General features: G+C 44.6%; 1 protein-coding gene across 15 annotated transcripts in view; it reads left to right on the top strand.

The window, feature by feature from the left end:
* The window catches only part of PTPRT (protein tyrosine phosphatase receptor type T), a 1,130,358-nt gene that overhangs the window by 943,765 nt on the left and 163,141 nt on the right, over positions 1-23,452 (top strand). For all 15 annotated transcript variants that reach the window (XM_055137540.1, XM_055137536.1, XM_055137543.1 and 12 more), the window contains one exon: positions 18,996-19,131. In XM_055137540.1, coding sequence (XP_054993515.1) covers positions 18,996-19,131 — 136 coding nt within the window. The remainder of the gene's footprint in view (positions 1-18,995; positions 19,132-23,452) is intronic.

The raw sequence follows: 23,452 nt of genomic DNA, 5'->3' as shown, positions 1-23,452 counted from the left end.
GTTTGTTTTGCACACGGCTGACCCAGGTTCGATTCTTCTTCCCCTCTCAGAGAGCCCGGCAAGCTACCAAGAGTATCCCACCTGCATGGCAGAGCCTGGCCATGCTATCTGTGGCGTATTTGGTATGCCAAAAGCTGTAACAACAAGTCTCACAAAGGAGACGTTACTGGTGCCCACTCGAGCAAATTGATGAGCAATGGGATGACAGTGATACAGTGATGGCCAGCATCATGATCTCAGTATCTTTCATAGGCCAAGAACTGGGAAATACCATGGTATTTTAAGACAGTCCTTAAAACTATATTGCATACTAGCTATGGGACTGAGTCACAAAGAGATTGCAAAAATTGCCCCATTTCTTATGGGGGAAAAACTGATCTATTAATGAGAGCCAATTGTCAAGTAAAATGTCTTATGTACTTAGACCCTTGCTGTCATCATTAACCCAAACCCATTTAAAAAAATAATTTTTACTTAATTAAAGAGCCATTGTCTACAGTTATCGATAGTTGAGTTTTAAGCATACAATATTTCACCCATGTTATAGATGAGGAAACTAAGGTCCAGAGAGGAGAGAGAAAGACTAACTGGCCACTAGCAAGATCTGGGCCCAAGGCCAGTCCAGAACTGTGATTCCTGAGAAGCTTAGGAGATGGAGGGAGGAGGAAGGGCCTGTTGGTGTCGCAGGCCTGAGGAACACAGAATGTTAAGCAGAGTCGCATATCAGGGCTCATGCGGGAATTGAGGTACACATAGAGGCTGAATGAGAAACTGCAGGTGTTGGGCTGGCCCAAGGCAAGAGCAGAAGTGCAGCCTGCCTGGCACAGCACAATCTGAGGGTCTCTCTGCTCAGATGTGGTGTCTCCGCTCCCAAACAGGGCCTTGCTTGGCCCCAGGGCACAGTCTAGGGTGATGAAGAGACAGACTTGGTTTAGATTAAGACTAAATTTGGACTTTATTTCGATTTAGTCTAATCTAAATTTATAAAGTAGAGGAAGGGGGCATAACAGAAGGACAGGGAGGCTGATTACGCTCAAGATCCAGGAGGTCCACAGGGCCCCCTAGCTCTTCCAGTGCCCCCATCAGAATGCCACATTTGTCAATCACTTTACAACTGGCGTCCACGACTTCATAGATACATAGCTATTGGGACATTGTTCTGATTGACTGTTCTGTTACCCTTCTCCCAAATAAACTGACAGTGTGGAAGAAGTATCTTTGGGGGGTGGCGGGAGATGGGACAACACATCTCCCGTGGGATGCTGTCCTGCAGCAGGTAAATACTTGTATTTCCTGTAAAATATTCATCTAAGCAAGGAGCCTTTCGACTGAACTTCTAGTGATGCTATTTCTCTCGGGACATTCTCCTTAAATTAAGGAGAACTCATCTCCAGTTTTCTATCCACAGAACCTTTCAGTTCAGCCCAGGAAACTCAGCTTCAGCCTTATCTTCTCTCTTCCCATCTCAGTACCCAGTTACTCACAAGTCTGACCGGTCCTGCCTCCCCAACCTCTCTTGAGTCTCTCCTCGCTTCTCCACTTCCACTGTTCATGTTGGGGATTCATAGTCTTGTTTGGAATAATATCTCCTTATCATCACACTGGTCCTCTTTTTTAATTTTGTTTCACAGAAGCCAGTATGTTATTCTAGAAATAAGCGTCTGCTCCTTATAGAACTGCCCTCAAGTCTGCCCTGTATTTGGAATGATATGCATGAAAGCCAGGCACCCTCACTAAGTGGTTTCTGTCCTTTCTTCATCCCCCAAAACTTGCCATTCTTTACTCTGCTCATTCTGTGGGTGTAAAACTTTCCCTTTACTTTCCTCCTTCCTCTGCTACAGTGTGTTCTCCCTCCATGGTCTTCATCCCCTTGGTTCAAATCAGTCAGGTGATCTCTGGCAAAACCTTCCCTGACTGCCATTGTCTCCCACGGCCAACTAGAGGAGATGGTCTGTTGACCAAGAGAACAGAGAAGACCCCTGAGTCTGGAGTGAGAGTTCTCTCATATGTGCACACATCCAAGTTATACGCATATTATCTTGGAGCTGCTTGGTTTCTGCTGTCTCTTATCTGTGCCTTGCACACACACAGCAGTCATTTGCCTGGTCTTCCTAGATGGGCTAATAAGTGTGGTGAATGTGGATGGAGCTGTGCCAAGTACAGTATGTATCCTTCAACCACATCCTCTTCTCTACCCCAAGTATCTCACTCAGTTCCCCTTCTATCATTCTGTTAAACCAGTTGTGCAATTCAGAGCACTGGTCCATTATTTGAACTCCATGTGGGTCCACCTGCCACGCTACCTAGAGACAGATTCTCCAGCATCTTTGAATAGTTCTCTGGAGTCCCATATCTGGTCTTAGCTCACATGCTGGCCTGGGAGAAGTTGGACTGGGGGCAAGAAGCATTGGGACCCAAGTGGGGGGGCCCTTTCCCAGGTCTTCAAGGGCAGAATGAGCAGAAGCGGATGTTGCTGATGTTGAACTTCTATTCTCTATCAATTCCCACTCATAGCAGACCTGCATTTCCATTTATCCTTTGGGGAGAGGGCTTAGGTGAGCCTCTAAGACAGAACACAATGACTCATGCTTTTGCTTCTAAAAGCCAAGGGTCCCAGCTAGAAGACAGGATGGCTATTCATGCTTTATTTGGCTGGAATCCACACAATCGGTGCCTCCCCAGCTGCTATTCTGTTTGCTCTTGCTAGATTCAGTGTACTGGTTTGAATTCTGCATGTTCTTTCTTTTTATTAAAATTTATTTATTTTTTAATTGCTGAGTCATAGTGAGGGTACAGTTATAGATTCACACATTTTCGTGCTTGTTTTTCCCTCATGCAATGTTTGAGAGCCCATCCCTCCACCAGTGTTTCTGATCCCACTCAAGCTTCCAGGAATCCTTTTCCCTCCTGGTCATCTCTCTTTCCCAGGTTTTCCGATGCTAGATGAGCTCTGAGCCACCTACCCACACCTCAGGGGCAGATCATTTCTGCTCCTCTCCCTTCCTGCCCCTTTAAGTCAAGCAATGTGAGCCACACCACCTCAATGGGATCAATTTAGCCAGAGTTGATTGGACGTAATTGGATTGTTTTCTGAGTAAGAGCCTTAGGAACATAGCTCTGAGTGTGCTGTGCTCATCAGATAATTAAAGCTAGCACACTTGCCCTAGAACCTTCCTGTTCTGCTGATTCAGTGACCAGCAGGAGTCTCCCATTCTTCTTCCAGCTTGCTCACTATTTTGGCTCTCACCCCTATTTGCATTTGATTTTACTTAGTGAAATGCTAAGGCCTCCTCCCATTTATAGCCCATTGCCAGAAAATGCTTAGAAAGTAATTCAGGGAAGATAGCTTAAGGGCTGGAGCACATGTTTTATATGCATGAGGCCCTGATTTCTATCTCTGGCACTGCCTGGTACCATGAGCTTCACTGGATGTGGTCCTGGTGTCCCCCAGCACCCTTAGGCCCAAGGAGTACCTCATTGCTAGACTCTAGCCTTGAACAATCAAGCCCTGTTGACTAAGTATCAAAGGAATTGGGCCTTGGAACCCCTGAATTCTATGTGAGGGCTTTTCCCCCACCCTCAAAATATAAATATGACTCAGTTTGGAGCAGGGAGATAGCCCAAGTGGTAGGGCACATACCTAATATATGTGAGACCCTGAGTCTGTGTCCCAGCACTTCACAGGACCCCAAACACTATGGGCCATGCTGTGCCTGAAGATTAAATTTGGACTTAGTCTCGATTTAGTCTAATCTAAATTTACAAAGTAGAGGAAGGGGGCATAACAGAAGGACAGGGAGGCTGATTACGCTCAAGAGCCAGGAGGTCCTTGTACAGGAGTAATAACCCAAGGTTCCTCTCACTTCTATGAACCACTATGTGTGGCTTCCTCTGTTTTGTTTGTTTTGGGGGCTACTCCTGGTGATGCATAGGGGTTACCTCTGGCTCTGCACTCAGGAGTAATTCCTGGGTCGTGCTCAAAGGACCATATAGGATACCGGTGATTCAACCTGGGTTGCCCACATGCAAGGTAAGCAAGCCCCCTACCTGCTGTACTATCACTTCAGCCCCTATGCGTGACCCCTTTAAAAAAAAACCAGGTACCAGAGAGATAGTACAGTGGGTAAGGCATGTGGCCAACCTTGCATCTAGTCAACCTGGATTCAATACCTGGCATCCCTATGGTCCCCTAAGCTCTGCCAGGAGTGATTCCTGTGTGCAGAGGTAGTAGTTAGCCCTGAGCATCATCGGGTATGGCCCAGAACAAACAAACAAAGTCCAGTGACTCCCTTTAACAGGGTAGATTGAAGTGGGTCCCCATCTCCATCTCATAAAAAGATGAATTAAAGTCTCAGTCCCTCATATCTGAGAATGTGATCCTGTATATAGAGAGAACCTTGGCAGGGATGATTAGCTAAGATGAAGTCATGCGAGTGTCTCCTAGTCTCAGGGGATCAGTGTTTTCAGTGAAGGGGAAACACAAGAGTGCACCCAAGCTCTGACCCATCATTCTGGGTCCTGCCTCTGCCTCTTAATGGTTTTAGCATCTGCACCTGGTAACACTGTGGCCTTGGCCTCTACCCCGTTGGTCAGGCACCAGCAGCCTATTCCCATGTCCTAGTATGACCTGACCTGCTCTAGGCTGCTGTTTGGCCTTTGCACTCACCGCTACACACACCTGCTACTGATAAGGCATCCCTAATCCCGGTGTGGCCTTAAGTCTGCTCCGAACTCTGCAAAAAGCATTACAGTCCACTCGGTGTTACATGTTTTCTCACTCTGGCTGCCTAAGAAAATTTTAAGGGACTCAGCCCGCTGCAGGGCATGGAGGGAGTGTGTGTTCCCCTCTCTTACATCTGCTCTTCACATTAAACCCTTAATCCCCAACTCAGCCCGGGATGCTCCTCTCTGCTGTGGCTAAGCAGCTTTGAGCCCCTGGGCTCCAGACTCACCGCACAGATTTCTGCCAGCAGGGAGCCAATCCTGGGGGCACTGAGCCAACTGTGTCCTTCATCCTCATCAGATCCGGGCAAGCCTCCTCTGGATCATGGGGACCAGGTTGGGAGGGGAAAGATGAGGCCACCAGGAGATATTAAGGATGCCCGTGATGTGTGCCATGCCATGAGTGGCACGTGGCCACCAAGCTTATCATCTGGGCTTGTCCTGTGAGCTCTCCTCTGTGACCCTCCCACAGGCAGAGCTCTGAGGGCTAGCTTGCTCTCTTCTCTCTCCCCTTAGAGACAAGCACCCAGATAAAAATATCTTCTCCCAATTATCTCTCATGCCAGCACCTTAGCCTGTACACTATTCTCTCTGTAACCCTCACGGATTTGTACTGGACAATTCTGAGATTTTTTTTCTTCTAGGGCCAGGAGCTATGCTTGTGCTAATGGGTTAAGGTCAGGGGTCTTGTTCTTTTGGAGATCACATGTAGCTTTGTCAGATTTCTGGGGCCCGGGACTACATTTTATTTCTGGCAGAGCCCAGACACAACTTTCATCACTCCTCTTGGGTGCTTGCTTATTAGTAATACACTATTGAATCCCGGCTGCAAACTGGATCTTCATTCTGGGGCTGGAGAAACATATGATCCAGCCCGGTTTTAGTTTTGTGTGTTTTAGATAACATGGCTACAATCTTTATCACTTATTATCAGGGAAATGCAAATAAAAATGACAGTGAGATATCATCTCACACCAACGAAAGCGACATCTATCAAAGAGATTGGAAACCACTGATGTTGGCAGGGATGCACTGAAAAGAGATCCTTATCCTTTGCTGGCGGGAATGTTGTCTGGATCAGCCTCTACGGAAAACAGTCAAGAAACTTCTTCAAAGCACAGATATTTATTCATTGGCCATCTTCCCGCTAAACACATGCTGAGGTCTTGAGTTTTGACCCTGTAAGGCTCCCAGCACTTCTGACTGTATCCCTAGTGGTGCCACCTCTGGTGGTCCCACTGCTGGGAGTGGCCAGTATAAAAATAGATATTACCCATACTTCAGCTGCATGAATATCTTTAACCTTAACAACGACCTGACACCTAAACCTTCCTTCAAAGTACAGTCATTTCTGCTTTCTTAGACTGTGTCCTGGTTGTCAAATCACAAGTATAAGCCTCCTCTGGATGTAAGAGGGAGCACTTGAGACCACGGGTGATGGATTCTCAGCTCCACCATGGTGAAGCCCTTGAAAGGGAACATGCCTTAGAGAGATGTGTCCACATGCCTGGCTCCTTTATGGCACAATTGCTCTTAAATATGTCTGTTGGACTAGATTCTCAACTTGTAAAATAAAGCACTTTAGATTAAAGGAGGTTTTTTTTTTCTTGGTACCCGGGAGAGATTTGCCAGAAGGAACTCACCTAGCCTCTCTCATAGTGAATTAAATGTTTGACCTCCATAGAGCAGCAGTTGGGCATAACAAGACCTGCCTGCAAACCCAGACTGGGAAGTCGCGTGAACCAAACAGAATCAGCACTTGAGCAACAATTTAGTTGAGTGCTTTCAAACAATCAATTAAAGCCCTTCCCATCACATGGGGTGCTAACCTCCATTCAGGGCAGAAAGGGGGGGGCGGCTTCTGACAGCCACATTTATCAGTTTCAGCACCAGAGGCTGGAATGAAGGCCAGGCCAGCCCCTCCTAGGACAGACTGGTAATTTTAAGAGAGTTAGAAATCTCGATCTTCTTTACACTTAACTCGGTGCTTTTTAAATGGTTTTCTCAAGCAAGGGTAGAGCCAGCTTTGAAAACCTCGTGTCTCTGTAGTGTTTTCCAGCTACTTGACACTGACTCTGAGTTAAATCTTGGCTAAAAGCAATTACTGTCAGATGATGAATTGAGGCAATTTATTTATTACTTGAGAAACATTCTAGATGATGTCACTTAGAGGAATGATGGAATAATCCTTCTCAAGTGCCCCATTATCAGCTAGATCTGGTGAGGGGAGCTGCTGTTTTCAAGTGGGCGTATAGGGAGGGGGGAAGGGAGCAATCTTTTAACAATTGTTAAAAATTAGCCACAGAGATACTTTTTTTTTAAAAAAAGAGTGTTAGAAATAAAACAGAAAACAGACTTCAGCTGGAACAAGCATTGTCTTCCTGTGGAATTAGATGTTAAATATCAAGCAAAGCAAAGCCCAGAGATGAAAACCAAACCCAATATGTGAGGGCTTGGTGATGAAGGTTGATAGACAGAGCAAGTGAAAAGAATAAGGGAACTTAAGTTTAAAAGGTCAAGTTTAAATATCATTGAAGAAAAGTCTGCATAATTTGGCCCATAGAACAAAATTCATATGACATGTTCATCAATCCCTTAGGTATTAGAATATGATGTATCTGAGAAAAGGCATGAGTAGAGAAAAATCTTCAAGGAAAGTGAACATAAAATAGAAGTGCATGATCTAGCAAGTCGCAAATCCAGCAGGCGCAGGCATAAAAAACAAAGAGACCTGATCTGAGTGATCAATATGAGATTCTAGGTTCTCTTACACACCAGTCTGCCTCTTTCCTTCAGCCACTTGAGGAAAGAGAGTCAGGGGCTAGAGCGATAGCACAGTGGTAGGGTGTTTGCCTTTCACATGGCCAGCCTGTGTTTGATTCCTCTGCCCCTCTCTGAGAGCCCGGCAAGCTACCGAGAGTATCATGCCTGCATGGCAGAGCCTGGCAAGCTACACGTATTGGATATGCAAAAAAACAGTAACAGTAAGTCTCACAATGAGAGACGTTACTGGTGCCCACTCGAACAAATCAATGAGCAATGGGATGACAGTGACAGTGACAGGTTCTCTTACACTCTTTCCTTCAATCACTTAAGAAAAGAGAGTCAGGGGATGGAGCGATAGCACAGTGGGTAGGGCGTTTGCCTTGCATATGGCTGACCCAGGTTCAATTCCCAGCATCCCATATGGTCCCCCTAGCACCCCCAGAAGTAATTCCTGAGTGCAGAGCCAGAAGTAACCACTGAGCATTGCTGGGTGTGACCCAAAACAGAAAAATAAGAGAGAGAGAGAGTCAGATTAGTCTGATGAGTTAATATCTCTCCTATTTATTTGCATGCCGAGGGATTAGTACAATGATTTAAAGAGAATAAATACTATATTTCCAAGGTTCAAATCCTATGTCTATCACTTGCTACTATTAGTCTCTGTGAGCCTCAGTTGCCTCTTTATGGTAGAATCTGCATCATAGGCTGTAATAATAACTAAAAGAAGGACTGAAAAGAGCAGTCTAGATTCAAGTACATGTTCTCAACATGTGTTTGCTCTATATTATACTGCTTCACATGCAGCCAGGTATCCTGACTCTTCTAAAAGTTGCCATGTTCTGGATACCACTCAGATTAATGCCAGGCTGTCTTCAAAAAACAGCTTCAATTTCTCCAGCATGGCTGTGAGCAGACTTTGAATGGAAAACCGTCCTGCACACTGTTCCTGATTAGAAGCCCAAATGCCTCTCTAAAGAGGTGACCATAGACAGAGTCGGTTGTTTGCAGAAAGTTCACACACTGGCCCTCAGTTTATTTGACTTCACAGTTCTGGATTGTTCTTTTCCTGCTTGATGAACATGTAGGGAGCCCCCCCACCCCCCAATCATAGGGTCAGTTGACTTCTGAGTGTGGCCAATGGGAGACATGAATTCTAGAGCCATAGTTTTCAACTTTTCTACAACCAAAGGAAGATGGGCACTGGTCCACAGACCAGGGATGAAAAGTCACAGTTCAACAGGAGGAATGAGAAGCTTTCCCTCTCCTGTCTGGCTTCTCCCAGTCTATTTTTCTGGGGTCTACCAGAATCCCAGCTTCTCTTGGATGACCCTGACCACTGAACTCTGATGACCCTTTTGTTTGTTCATTCTCATCTGAAAATGATCCTGATTTTCCTACACTAGATGGGTGGCTCTGCTCCCTTTTCTGATTCCTGGGTACGAGCTCTCTAGAAAATTTTCTCTATTTTAGTGTTCAGAGTAGCTTCCCTTTTCCTAGTTGGATGCTGGCTGACGCTAAGCCTGGGCTGGTTTCTGGTAATGATTTCAGTAAGTGGTACGGAATACAAGACTCTGATTTAATCATCCAGTCTATTTTTTTTTCTTGTATCAACATCACACATATTCGTGTGAAATATCTGGAATCCACATTTTTCCATTAAAAAAAAAAGTCAGCAGCAGCATTTGTTTCTCCCCAGGCTTCTCGCACCCCTCCTGTTCCCTACAATTTCAATCCTCAAAGACTGCCAAAGTTGTTCATGATCACAATTACAAATGCTCTCAGTGCCTTGGGATGTAATTTGTAAAGTCTGGAGGCTCGAGTATAATGAACTATTCAGATGCCTTTCCTCCTAATCTTGGACTTCCATTCCATCTTGAAAATAGCCTACCATTCTGGGAACTGGCTTCCAAATCAAGAAGAGGTAGGGCACATCCCTGACTTTAGAAGAGTCAATAATTGTCCAGCTTCTAAATCTTTTTCTTATGGCTTCCTCTTGGCATCCCCACCATCACAACCACCCCCCACCCTATCCCCACCCCACCCCCCATCATAATAAGGCATGCCTGTAATGTTGAAAATCCCTGCCTGGGCTAGAGGTAGCAGCCTAGAATCAAAGTTTCAAAGGTTTTCTCCACTGGGTGCCAGAAACACGCAAAGCTGGAATTAAGACAGAGAAACTCTTCAACAAAAGAAGTCATTAAGTAGATGGGGTGAACTGCCAACACAGTAGGATTTGGGGATAATATGCCCTTGGATACTAAGAGACAACTGTGTGTTTTAAAGAGTGCAGCTTTTAGAATGCATGTCCCCCAAAGCAGGCTTCCTTTCTTTACCAGCAGCAATGATGGCCAGCATGTGTTATGCGTCCACTGGGATTCACTTGGTTTTATCAATTGCAATTAGATGTTCTTTATCTGTGACTTCTATTTTTGCTCCATATCTTTGTAGGGGAAAACTCTCTGAAGTAGAGCTACAAAATTGGGCTGATAGCCAGTGAGAGCACTTTGGGAATGAATCATTACTCCCTGGTTACCAAATTATGTTATTGCTGCCATTAAGTCATCTAGATGTAAGCGCGATACAAGCCTGGCTTATAGGAGTAGAGCAAACCGAATCCTTCTGGAGTTCTGCCTCTCTTCATTCTGAGGATTAGATGAACTTAGGCAGTGGCCTGCAAGGAAGTATTACCCCAGTTCTTACAGTCCCCCCACAGTTTATAGACACAAAAAACATTGCTACCATCTTGGAACCAAGTTTCATCATGGGTGATCAGTTTCTTAGAATTCATGAAGCTTTTTTTTTTAATTTATTTATTTTTAATTAGAGAATCACCGTGAGGGTACAGTTACAGATTTATACACTTTTGTGCTCATACTTCCCTCATACAAAGTTCGGGAACCCATCCCTTCACCAGTGCCCATTCTCCACCACCCGTAAACCCAGCATCCCTCCCACCCTCCCCAATCCCATCTCCCCCCCACCCCACCCTGCCACTGTGGCAAGGCATTCCCTTCTGTTCTCTCTCTCTAATTAGCTGTTGTGGTTTGCAATAAAGGTGTTGAGTGGCCGCTGTGCTCAGTCTCTAGCCCTCATTCAGCCCGCAACTCCCTTCCCCCACATGGCCTTCGACTACAATGTAGTTGGTGATCGCTTCTCTGAGTTGACCTTTCCCCGGAGCGTGAGGCCAGCCTCGAAGCCATGGAGTCAACCTCCTGGTACTTATTTCTACGTTCTTGGGTGTTAGTCTCCCACTCTGTTATTCTATATACCATAGATGAGTGCAATCTTTCATGAAGCTTTTTTATCTGTAATCTTAAAATGCACCGTTAGAAAATCCCTGTGAACTTTGTGTTTACACCCAATTTGACAGATAAGGATATCAAAGCACATAATGGGGAACAGCTTTGATAAAGGTCACACAGCCCATTGCTGATGGAGTCTGGATGCAAGTTTGTATGCTTGCAATTTGATACCCTTTTCATTTTACTGACCTCAAAATCATGGGAATCACTAATGTTTAAAAAAAAAAAAGACCTTCTATGTCTGTCCCTCTGTTTCTGACTCATTTCACTTAGCATGATACTCTCCAGATCTATCCATTTATAAGCAAATTTCATGACTTCATCTCTCCTAACAGCTGCATAGATACCCAGGATATCGGTGGTAGGGAATGTGCACTGGTGAAGGGATGGGTGTTTGATCATTGTGAGATTGTAACCCAAACATGAAAGCTTGTAACTGTCTCACAGTGATTCAATAAAATTTTTTTAAAAATAAAAGAAAAAGAAAAAAATTTAATTAAAAAAAAGAGAAAAAAAGGAGTAATAGAGGTCATTTGGTTCCTTCTGCTTCATAGGGATCACACTGTGTCTGTCCCAAACTGTGCCCCAAACCTGCATTACACATTTTCCTGTCTCTGAGGGTAATCGGGTGTTTGGAAAGCCTCTCCCCGCCCCATTATGAGAGTCCAGTGGCTCTAAGAATGGCAGGGAGAATTTCTCTCACCCAAAACCGAAGATGCCTAAAATCAAGGGATGCTATGTTGAGGTCAAAGGCAGCTTCAATAAGCAGAGAAGAAACATCAGTACTCCACGGTAGTGAAGTACTGGAGAGTTGGTTAAAGGTTTAGAGAGCTTAGGAGGTATGAACAGATAGTGATGAGGGGAAGGTAAAATGGAGAGTTACTCCTAACCAGGACTTCATCTTTCTCTTAACATCATAATGTTGCATTAAGCAGGATGGGATCTTCCACCTGCAAAACTTTCCATGTGTTGGCTGTTCCTCAGTCCTTGTTTCAACTACCCATTGGGGTTAGCACTGACCTTTGAAAGTAAAGGAACTAAATCTGCTCCATCTTCCATAAATGGCCTTTCTGTTTGGGGGAGGCAGGCATTATATCTTGTCTGATTCTTGCCTTGTCTTAGCTGGAAAGATCCTGATTCTGACTGCCACTCTTCCCAGGTCAAGGATCTCTGGATTTCAGTGTACCCCTGAGTCACCTAGAGACCGCATTAAAATGCAGGTACCTGTTCAGTAAATCTGGGCGGTGCCTGAGATTCTGTTTGTCATGAGCTCCCAGGCAGTACTGATGATTTTGGTTGGTTACTTGGCCAAACTTTGAGTGGCAGGATGCTTGGCCTGTCTTTACCCACTCCTTTCCTGTCAGAGTGTGGGGGTCACAAGAATAGGAGCCTCAGCAGAGTGGTCTGACTGATGCAGAAGTGAGCACCATGGATTTGCCCTTGAGAGTCTCAAGAGCCCTTTGGGAAGGAAAACATACTGGGATAGTTGTCCCATAGCATGTGGAAAGGTGGAACTGGGCCTTTTGGTGTGGAATAAATAATAAGGAAAGACTCATATTTCCAGAGACCAAGAGCTCTGCCTTGGACACCGGGCTTCCATGTGTTAAAGTGCCAAGTGAAAGCCAGAAATGGACTAGGGGCTATAATTAGGAAGAGACTGGGTTCTAGGGCACCAGGGTTTTCATAAGGTAGAAGACAGGAAGCAGTGTCTTTTTTTTTTTTTGAAAGCCAGACTCTGGCTTTTATTGTCTGATCAGGACCAATGAAGGACAGGAAGGGAGAAGTAGCAGCAAATCAGGTGTGTCCCACGGGCTCCGGCTGGTCCTCGGCCCACTCAGAATCTCACTTGGACCCTAAAGTGCATCTGCTTGGTGGCGTTGTTCTTCATTCCAGGGTTCTATACTGCCGCAGCACTCGGCCCACGGCCTTCTGCTGTTTTGAGAGGACTGGCCAGGTCTTTGGGAATGCTTAGAGCTCAAAAGACACTGGGGTATAAGGCCAAAGACAGTAGTCTCCTGTTGGTGGAGGCCAAACTCACAAGATTGTTTTTGATGACTGCATAGCACAGGGGATGCAAAGAGAACCTTGAAGCTACTTCAATTAGATATATGTCTACCACCTGGCATCTAGTTGTCCATTCTGATTTACTTGGACTTATTTCAGACTGGTTCCCAGGAGGGGATAGATGAAGAGAATGCACCCAAACATCTCCGTATTTGCTTAGTCTCAACTCCCAGTCCCTGCATAGGAGGCAGAAATCATCCGGAGTCAGAGATAGTTTCTACTGGGGAGCTGGAATTAATAGCTTTGCTCACACTAAAAGGTCTAGGACAAAAAAAAATATCCAGCTGAAGGGCTCACAGATCCACCCTTCTGAAGCATCCCCATGGGTTTCTGATCAGTGAGTCAGATGGCCAACCTCTTGTTTAGAATTATGACCTCAACAGTTGTCAAAGACAGCTCATTGCAGGACTCCTGGCTGAGCACTGAAAGCAGAATCTCAGCTCTGAACTTGACAATGTAATGTTCTTGGACAAGTCCCTTCATTCCTTGGTGAAGTTTTCTAATCTGCACAAAAGGGAAAATAAAACTAATCCCTTCTGGGTCAGGTTCTGTGAAGATTAAATGACTTAATATGCATGCTTAGTGCATTGCCTAGAATCCAGTAATGAATCCATTCATTGATGAATTTTTTTTTCAAAATAGTGGTAATCAGGGCTTTTGCTTGATGAGATCGTCAGTGCCTGCCTGAGATCACACCTTTGAGAAACTGCATCATTAGCCAATCCTGATGTGCTTTTCTCTTCATCTGTATTCCGGGGTGTCCTTGAATGCTTACTTCAAACACCTACAATGTGTTCATGTCCCCATGGATATATCCTTGACTGCCATGGGAGAAGACTGAACCATCCTGTCTCTATCCCCCTTTGCTGTTTTTTCAGATCTGTCTGAAAAGATGTGCATAGTCTCTGGCCTTTTATCCCAGAGCCTTTCACCCAGACACTGTCAACACTCACTTCCCGAGAGAAATACAAACCCCTTGAGCTAGAGTAGTTGCCCTTTAGCGGGTGCCCATGTGGAAACTGGATCTACACATTCAAGGGCTTGTTTGTGGTACCCCATCTGAAATCTGATTGCACCAGCCAAGCATGGCTTTTCTTAATAACATTGCTGTGTTGAGTCTCTCCTTGCAGCACTGATGTCTGTTAGTCATCTAACAGAAAATCTCAGTGACTTTCATTGTCTGAACCACTGGTCTCTGGCCTTTTAGATGACTTCCCTCAATCTCTTGGGTGTTCCTTGATGGTCCTCAAGTTCATTCCACTGTTAGATCATGGGCTTTGTTGAAGGTTTCGGGGAAAGTTGGAATTTGGGGAAGGTTTTCTGATACTCATCAAAGATCAAACTTTTTCTTTAGGTATGAGACTAGATTTTACCCTAGAAGCAGCATGAGGCAGGTCAATAACTCCCTCTTTCTTGAAACACTGATGCTTCCTATACTGTCTACACTGCCCTGGACTGTTTTTCCCCCAATCTGGCCACTCCCTCCATATCTCCTAAGCAGGCTTCTTCTTCCTCCCCACCTCCACCCCCACTCCCCTGGCCCACCCTCCCCCCCCCCCGCCGCCGCCCCCCAGGAACACAGATCTTTAAGTCTCTTCCTAAGCTTACCCTATGCCACCTAGAGGTCATTTAAATGGATGCATAGGGTTTAAATTTTATCTCTAGCTCAAACCCTTTTTAGGACTCCAAACCTGCATTTTTAATTGCCTACTTTTCTAGAGTATTTTTCAGGCTAGATTTTTCCCACATGTTTTTCCTCTAAAATATTCTTTTTTACTATTGTTTCTTGAACCTATGAGCTGCACCGTCATCTATCTTGTTATGAAAACCAGACTCAGGGGTCATTATCAACAGCCTTCTCCCCTTCTTCCTCACATCCAGTCAATCAGCAGGGTTTTGTTGTTGTTGTTGTTGTTTTCATTATGTTTTGGGCTATACCTGGCTCTGCTCAGGATTTATTCCTGGCTCTGGGTTCAGGCACTTCCTGGCAGTGCTTAGGGCACCACATTATTGTGGTTTGAGGAATCAAGCCCCAGCTGGCTGAGTGCAAGGCAATCACCCTATCTGCTCTATGATTGCTCTAGCCCCTCAATCAGCAGGTTTTATGTCAATTTAATTTGAGCAAATCTCTTTATTGCATCATTCTATTTCCACAGCCACCACTAGGGCAACTGTCCTTTTCTACTTGGATACATATGATGATTTTAAAACATCTCTCTAGCCCACCATGGTCCCATATTGAAGTTGGATTGACCTCTTATAAATGCATTCTGACAAGAGATAACACATGCATGGCATCCTGCATTTCTTGGGCTGAATAACAAGAACTTTTGCAGTAGCATATAATCTACATGGAGACCCATGTTACCTTCTCCGGATTCTCTCACCAAGCCCTTCTTGCTTACTCATCCTCATTGCAGTATATAGTATTTTTTTTCTTTTTTTTTTTCTATGTATATTAAATCCTTTAATGTTTTCAATAACCTTTTTTTTTTTTTAAATTTTTATTAAATCACCATGTGGAAAGTTACAAAGTTCTCAGGTTTATATGTCAGTTATACAATATTCAAACACCCATCCCTTCACCAGTGCCCAAATTCCACCACCAGAAACCCCAGTTTACCCCCCGCCCCCACCCCCTACCCCCTACTGTATAACTAATGAATTTCACTTCATTTTTTCTTTACCTTGATTACATTCCATAATTCAACACAAAACTCACTATAGTTGACATAACTCTCTCTCTCTCTTTTTTTTCTCTTTTTCCTTTTCCATTTTTTTTTTTTTTAATTTTTCCCCCTCATCCCCCTTCCTGCGCCTCATAGTATGGTGTACTCCACGCCACATTGGCCAGCGTGGGGCTTTTGCTTAGCTCATAGTCCAGAGGTGGCTGTTACATTAAGAACCTTCAATATTTCAACAAAAACTTACTGTTATTGTTTGGAGTTTCCCCCCCAAGTCTGACCTGTTCAAATGGAACCCTTTCACATTGATGACAATTATAAATGTTAAGTCGCGCGGTAGCGTCCGCGCGGTTTTGGATTTCTGTATAAAGTCCTGGGAAAATTCTGCCAGAAATTACATATTTCCTCCGTTAGCCGGCGTGGGGCAAAGGCTTAATTCACAGTCTCCATACATGGGTGCAGGCACTTGCTGGAACCCCAATTCCTAAAGCTGTCTCTGGTTCCCGCTTGTTCCACATCCACCGGCTCTGCAGGGGCATGGGCGCCCGGGCCGAAAACCCGGCCGGCCGGAGCCGAGCACGGGCCCGACTCAGTATTTTTTTTTTCTTTTTGGGTCATACCTGGTGATGCACAGGGGTTACTCTTCGCTCTGCATTCAAGAATTACTCCTGGTGGTGCTCATTGGACCATATGGGGTGCTGGGAATTGAGCCCATGTTGGCTGTGTGCAAAGAAAACACCCTACCCACTGTGCTATTGCTCCAGCCCCTTCTTCCTTTTCTTGAGTGCACAAGGTTCCTTCTCCATCACAAAGCCACAGATAGTGTTCTTTCTTCTGCTGCCATATGCCTTTCTCATTCTCTCTTTGTTAAGTTTGTGCCTGTCTTCTTTTGGACTTTGCCCTTAAGCCATTCTCTTTTAGAGTGATACATTCTCTTAACTGGCACTTTCTACCACCCATATGCCTTTATGCTCTGGTCTTTAACAGAGTTCAAAGTTCAATACTATTTGTTCTTGGTTTATTAATCTTAACTCCTAAACCCCAATCCAATAATAAATGTAAGCTCTTTGAGATCAAGAACTATGCTCATTTACTCACCACTGTGTCACCAAATGTCGCTACGTTGGTTGCTTGTGATAATTTATTGAAGGGAGTAGATCAAGCTAAAGATGCGAGTTTAGGGTAATAGTATTCTCTCTAGGGCACCTTTGTACCCCCAGTCTTTAGAAGATTATCTCAAAGCAGCACTAAGTAAAGTTTAGCTACCCCAGTGAGTGAGTGTTCCAGTACCAACAACTCTCCAAATCCAAATCTGAATGAACCCCATTCTAAAATGTGACACCAGACTTGCTAAAGAGGGGGTTGGCTGACTCCTTCAAGAATTCTCTAGATTATAGAATATACCCAAACAGTTCTGAGATTTGATGAGCTGTTCTTGCTGGGGAGGGGATGAGTAAACTCTCTCACCCACAAGTCCTTGCAGAGAAGGATGTTTGCCCCATAGACCGAGTAGGTTAGCACACAGCTCATGAGTGCTCAGAAGCAAATTAACGAATGATTGATGACCACATGAAGCAAGCAACTGTGGTTCACTTGCCTTTTATTATTCGATAATCATCTGTTAATCAACAATTACAAGGAGGGAGGCTTGTGCTCCAAACTGACATTAGGGAGATGAATAAGGTGCACTCACTGTCCTAGGAGACTCACTATTCTCACTAGGGAGATACATCTAAGTAAAGCCAGCTTATTTCAGTTGTAAGAGAGTTTGGGGAAAGCACGCTGGCAGAGTCGGTTCTTGATGTTTTTAAGCAAGAAGAAGAGATGCATCACTCTGCTCGAGGCTCTGCTTAAATATCAGTGAGTTGGGGAATCAGAATCCTCGCTGATGGGCATTTACATCCCTGCAACTCAGCCGAGTTCTGTGAACAAAGGACTGAACACAGGAAAATTCAATTTGGTTCCAGGAGAACAAATGTGTGTGGGCAGAGATGTCATCCCTTCAGCTACACATTGAGCAACCACAAGCATTAAGGGAACACCCATTACGAGTCAGGCTTGGTGCTAACATGAGGAAACAAAGACAAATGAGACATAATGTCCCTCCTGCAAACCTCACAGGCCACTGGAGAGACAGATGGGGAAACATATAACTCCCGATATTGGTCCTCTGAGGTCAGTGCCGTGGTACAGTGGTATCAGAATCTGGAGAAAGACTGTCCCGGAGGCAAGGACAATGAAAGAAGGTGAGGTTGCTGATAATGTATGAGCTGGTGCTGGTGTAGCAAAAAAAATAGATAGGTCAGAGGAGGATTCTTTGGATTTCAACTCTCTCCCCTAAGCATGGCTTCCTTGCAACCAGGAAGAGCAGCAGGAAGATACGCACTTAGGGTGTCAGGCCACTCTCTCCTATGTTCACATGGGAGCAGAGAGCCCCCTTCCTCTGATCCCTGTGCACTGCATAAAGAGGCCGGGCTGAGGCCTTCTTTGTGTACTTTCTCTATGGAAAAAACAAAATCAAAGTGGTTGTTGAGGAACAAAGGGGTTCAGAGACTAGGAACCGTGCACTTAGATATCCCAGACTTCCTACTACGGAGGACTGGGAAGCTGGAATATTGGCTCCAACTTTTAGCAGCATCATGATGTCTCGAAAGTTATCTTAGTTTTCTCCTCTAGAAAGGGAAAATTAAGTGGTTTAGGGAATGTTTGTGAGGGCTCATGAATCCACAAAATTGCCCAGCACAGAACCTGATATAAGTGCTTCCCATCATTTATATAATGATATATATAAATTATATATATATATGTATATATATATATCATTCCCTGCCTTTCTCTCCCTGGAGATGTCAGTTTGTGGGCACCCAGCTGAGGGCATAACATCAGCCTTAAATTCTCAGAATAGACTAGTCAGATATAAGTGTCTGCATGCAATAAAATGTCCTCTAATGTGCTAATTGTGTAAAATCATTTGTTTTACCAACACACAAAACCACAAAGCATTATGTTTTTACCTTTATCATGTTACCTTAACATAAAGTTGTTATTTTCACCATTTGCTTGAAAGAATATAGTAGGATTTGGAATAATCCCAGGAACCCAGGTACCAACGATAATTCCATGATTAGATTCTAAGGACACAGTGGTATGAGGGATAAAATTCTCCAATTGATCTCTGGAGGATAAGGATGCCCCGACATAGCTATGGTTTAATCTAGGGCAACTCAATTTCTCTGGATTGCAATTTCTTTATCTGAAAAAAAAAGACTAGAATAATAAGCTCAACCTCCTATGGGATGAATCCTTGAAATGAATCAATGAGGTGATGATGTAAAGCCCTTAGCACCGAGCCTGGCACATAGTGCTCCAGAAAGGAATGTACTCCTCCTTAGGATTATGGTTCAGCCATGGTTGGGAGCCTAGTCAACATTTTTCTCCTTGTCTCTTCTTCTCCAAGGAGCCTCCACGCAGAACTCCAACACTGTGGAACCAGAGAAGCAGGTGGACAACACTGTGAAGATGGCCGGCGTGATAGCAGGCCTCCTCATGTTCATCATAATTCTCCTGGGTGTAATGCTCACCATTAAAAGGAGGTGAGTCTTGACTTCCCTGAGGACTCCACTTGCCTGCTGGTGAGGGCTTTCGCTCTTGATCGCTTACCCATGGGGAGCTTCTGATAAGACTGTGGGGCCACCGTGGCTCCATGCTGGTGTATGGAGGGCCAATGCTTCCTTCCTTTTTGTCTGACCCTGAGATGGTTCATTTCTTCTGAGACAAGTTACCTTGAGGGTTGAGCTGCCTTGGGAAGCTGTGGTCATGAATGACTCCATGAAGTGCATCTTCTCAGAGTTAAGTGCTCTGTTGTGATCTGTCATAAGGTTGGGATAACCAGAGCGTGGATGAGCCCATAATACAGATGCAAGCAAGTAAAGCTTTGCTGTCCTCACCATCATCCATCCCTCTGATTTCCTTTTGGCCAAGCTGTCCTCTGCCTCCCAGAGATAAAGCATCCTCTCTTGGCATGAGCATTTCCTGAAGAGGGACATTCCAGGAAACCTTCCCAGCTGACTTGTTGCTGTTGACCCGTCCTCACAGGACCTCTTCCTGGACCCCTCTGGCCAACAGCACAGTTATCTTACCCTGTGTGTGTTTCCTCCAGATGATGTTGATCCCAGAATGTAGGGCGCAAAGTCCCCCCTTCTCAAGTTTCACTAACACTGCCATTGTCTGCATCTCAGATATTCACGCAGGTTGAATGGTTGAAGGGAAAGGCCTAGAAGGACAAGTTATGTTCATCAACTGTCACTAGCTTTAGTGACTCTCCTGCCCACCCCTCCCGAGTCCCTGGGCAGGTTTCCACTTCAACTATGTGCTGACCTGTCTTCAACTTTTATCTAACACTAGTCTCCCACGGTAGTTCTGCCAGGGCCAACTTTTATCTGTGCTGCAATAATGTGTGCTACTAGTGCTCCTGCCTCTGATATTAAGAGATTTTTTTCCTCTTTAAACAAATGACTTAACACCTCAGCCTGGAACTATAGGTTTGGTGACTCTCAGTGTAGAACGACCCCAACAACAAGGATTTGTATCCATCAGCAGAAGGAGAAGAGTAAAGAAAACTTTATTTTCCATTGCAAAAGGACAGAATAACTCCCAAACAAATACTAGCATTTGTTCCTAAGGAGTTACGTGATCATCAGTGCAGAAAGGAGTAGAAAGAACGAAGAGCAATTCCCACAACCCACTCACTAGACACGGGGCTCCTTCTAAACCCACAGTGTGTTGTCTCTTGGCCCTTTTTGACACCAGGACACCTGTGTCTCTCAAATTCTCTTCTGATTCAGCCACTTATTCCTTTAACCAGGGTATCATATTGACAGCACTTGTCCTTCCTTCCTTTTGTGTTATTAATCACTCCTTTCCTCAGCAGAGGCAAGTGGGGAAGGAAGATGCTATGTTCATACTGAGGGTCAAGAGCCCCAAATGGTTAAAGACAGTCTGCATTGTACTATCACCACTATCATTGATGAAATGAGGTAATATTCTATCTCTCAAGTGCTATTACATGAGGTTGAACAGAAGGTTTGATTTCTCAGTGGGCAGTAAGCACATTGCTCATATAAGATCACTGACATGTTGTTTAGACTTTCATATACATTTGAGGCAGAGGTGAGTTTGGGATTGCCTACCTGGGAAAAGTAATCAGTTTAATAGAATTGCCTCCCTCTTTGATAGACCCGAAATGTTCTCATTCTTTGCCACTGATTTGTAAGTCAGATAGGCTCTTCCAATTTTGTTCTTTCTAAAGCCTGGCTTAACCCACGACACCATCTTCTGTGAGCTTGTGAAGAAATTTCACTTCCTTCTCAACAGCTATTTCTGAAATGTGTGACTTGGGGAGGAAGGAAAGGGCTTGCTGTGTGCAGGGTAGGATGAAGTATAAAAGGAATCTTTTGTGTGGTTTTCAATTCTGCTTTACTTCCTCCTCTCTCACCTCTCTCAAAACCTACCAACAGGCACCAACAAGCACTATTTTTCCCCAAGAGGAAATAGCTAGATGTTATAATTGGCATTAGGGATGGAGTCAGTACTGATCAATATTTATCTGTGATGTATTATGGGAGAGGGAAAGAAAACATTTTTTGACTTTGTGAAAAGCACTGTAGCCCTGTAGCACTATTATCCTGTTGTTCATTGATTTTGCTCGAGCGGGCATCAGTAATGTCTCCATTGTGAGACTTATTGATACTGTTTTTGGCATATCAAATACGCAGCTGACCGTGGTTTGATTCCTCCGTCCCTCTTAAAGAGCCTAGTAAGCTACTGAGAGTATCCCGCCCTCATGGCAGAGCCTGGCAAGCTCCCCGTGGCCTATTCAATATGCCAAAAACAGTAACAACAACTCTCACAATGGAGACATTACTGGTGTCCGCTCAAGCAAATCGATGAACAACGGGACAACAGTGCTACAGTGAAAAGCAATAAATATATAGAGAAGAAATGGAGGAAGATAGGTGTAGAGAAGGGAGGGCATAGGATGATAAAGGGAGAAAAGGAAAGAAGATAAAAATAGACTTACACACTTTTCACTAACTTACTCTGTCTTCCGATGTCTAGAGATAATCCAAGGGACAGAGCAAGGCTTTGTTAGTACAGAAGCAGATGATGGGTTCTTAACAATTGTATGAAAGATTTGCATACAAAACTTGGAAGACTGAAAATTAGTTTATTGCACTGAAAAGTTAAATGGTTCCAGGACCCTCCCCCTGACATCCAGGCCTCTCCCTTGCCTGTGAATGATGACCAGGTCCTGTCCCTGCGCTGTTCTCTACCCTGTGTACGCTTTCCTCCATCTCTGGCCACAGCCCCCCGAGTGGGCAGCATCTCTGTGTTCTATACCACCGCTGGGCCTCCCAGCTCGACCCCAGCAGTTCTTGTCATCCAGTCCCAGTTCTCCTACTCTCCAGCCATGGCCATGTGTGCATGGGTGACAGTCCTGTGCTCAGTACCTTGTCACTACCAGAGCATCCAAGCCTTGCCTGTACCTGAGCTACCCTGAGCATCTAAGCCTGCCCTCTGTACCTGCCCCTGTCTGGCCCTGAGTGGTACTGGACGCAATGTCTGAATCTGCCATCCTGCCTGATCCTGGAAGAGAGGATGTGCTCAGAGAACGGGGAGAGGGAACTTCCTTTAATCTGCTGCCAAATCCCACCCCCAGCCATCCCATTCTACACTCTGATAGGCTACCTGTTCCATGCGTGAAGGCTTAACATGACCTGGTGCTCCACACTTCAGCCCTTATTGTGTCAGCTCCTCAGCTCCTCACTCACCTCCTCTGCCTCCAGCCCCATATAGCAGTATATGGGTATATATATATATATGTATATATATGTATACAGATATATATGTAGATATATATTTATATGTATATATATGTAGATATATATTTATATGTATATATATATATATATATATACAAGCACAGTGAGTAGGACATTTGCCTTGCATGTGGCCGACCAGGGTTTGATTCCTCTATCCCTCTCGGAGAGCCCGGCAAGCTACCGAGAGTATTCTGCCCGCAGAGCAGAGCCTGGCAAGCTACTCGTGGCATATTCGATATGCCAAAAACAGTAGCAATTCTCACAATGGAGACATTACTGATGCTCGCTCAAGCAAATTGATGAACAACAGGAGGACAGTGCTACAGTGCTCTACACACACACACACACACACACACACACACACACACACACACACACATATATATATAGAGAGAGAGGGTGGGAGAGAGAAATTTTTCACCAGTAGATTAAGCCTATCACTTTCTTAGTCTTGGCTAGGATGCTGTTCTAAGTAAGCCTTTTATGATCTCCAGTCTAAACACAATCTCTTCACCATCTTTCGCTTCTCTCTGAAGATCTATGTTATGTTCTGCCACTTGTCATTGGTATTCACATCTTCTCCATCGGACTGTCAGCTGCCTTGTTCTGATTCATCCTTATTGCAAATGTTCCCTGCAATACTGGGAATTCCCTCCAAACATGTTGAATAGAGAAACCAGTGAAATTAGAACAGATGGGGCCCAGGATCAACATCGCATCTTTTGGGCAAGAAATCTTTACTCAGAACATAGACCCAAACATCAACATGAGCATCAGGGGTATATGAGAGTCCTCAAGAAGGCAGAAAGGCAGGATGGAAAATGTGAATCTTGATCTTAGCCTTCAGGAAACATACTAGCCAAGGGGAAAATGATAGGGTGATACGCAAAGCTAAGCCCTAGATGAGTCTAACAAGACTGTGGCATTATTAGATCAATCATAGTGTGCTACAGATCAGAAAATCAAAACAAGAAGAGTTCAAGAAAATTGACGTAAGTGGCAGAGCAAGGTGCCAAACTTGGGTAATTTGATC

The sequence above is a fragment of the Sorex araneus genome, chromosome 5 (genome assembly GCF_027595985.1).
Source record: "Sorex araneus isolate mSorAra2 chromosome 5, mSorAra2.pri, whole genome shotgun sequence".
NCBI lineage: Eukaryota > Metazoa > Chordata > Mammalia > Eulipotyphla > Soricidae > Sorex > Sorex araneus.
This window is presented reverse-complemented; position numbering and strand designations above follow the sequence as displayed.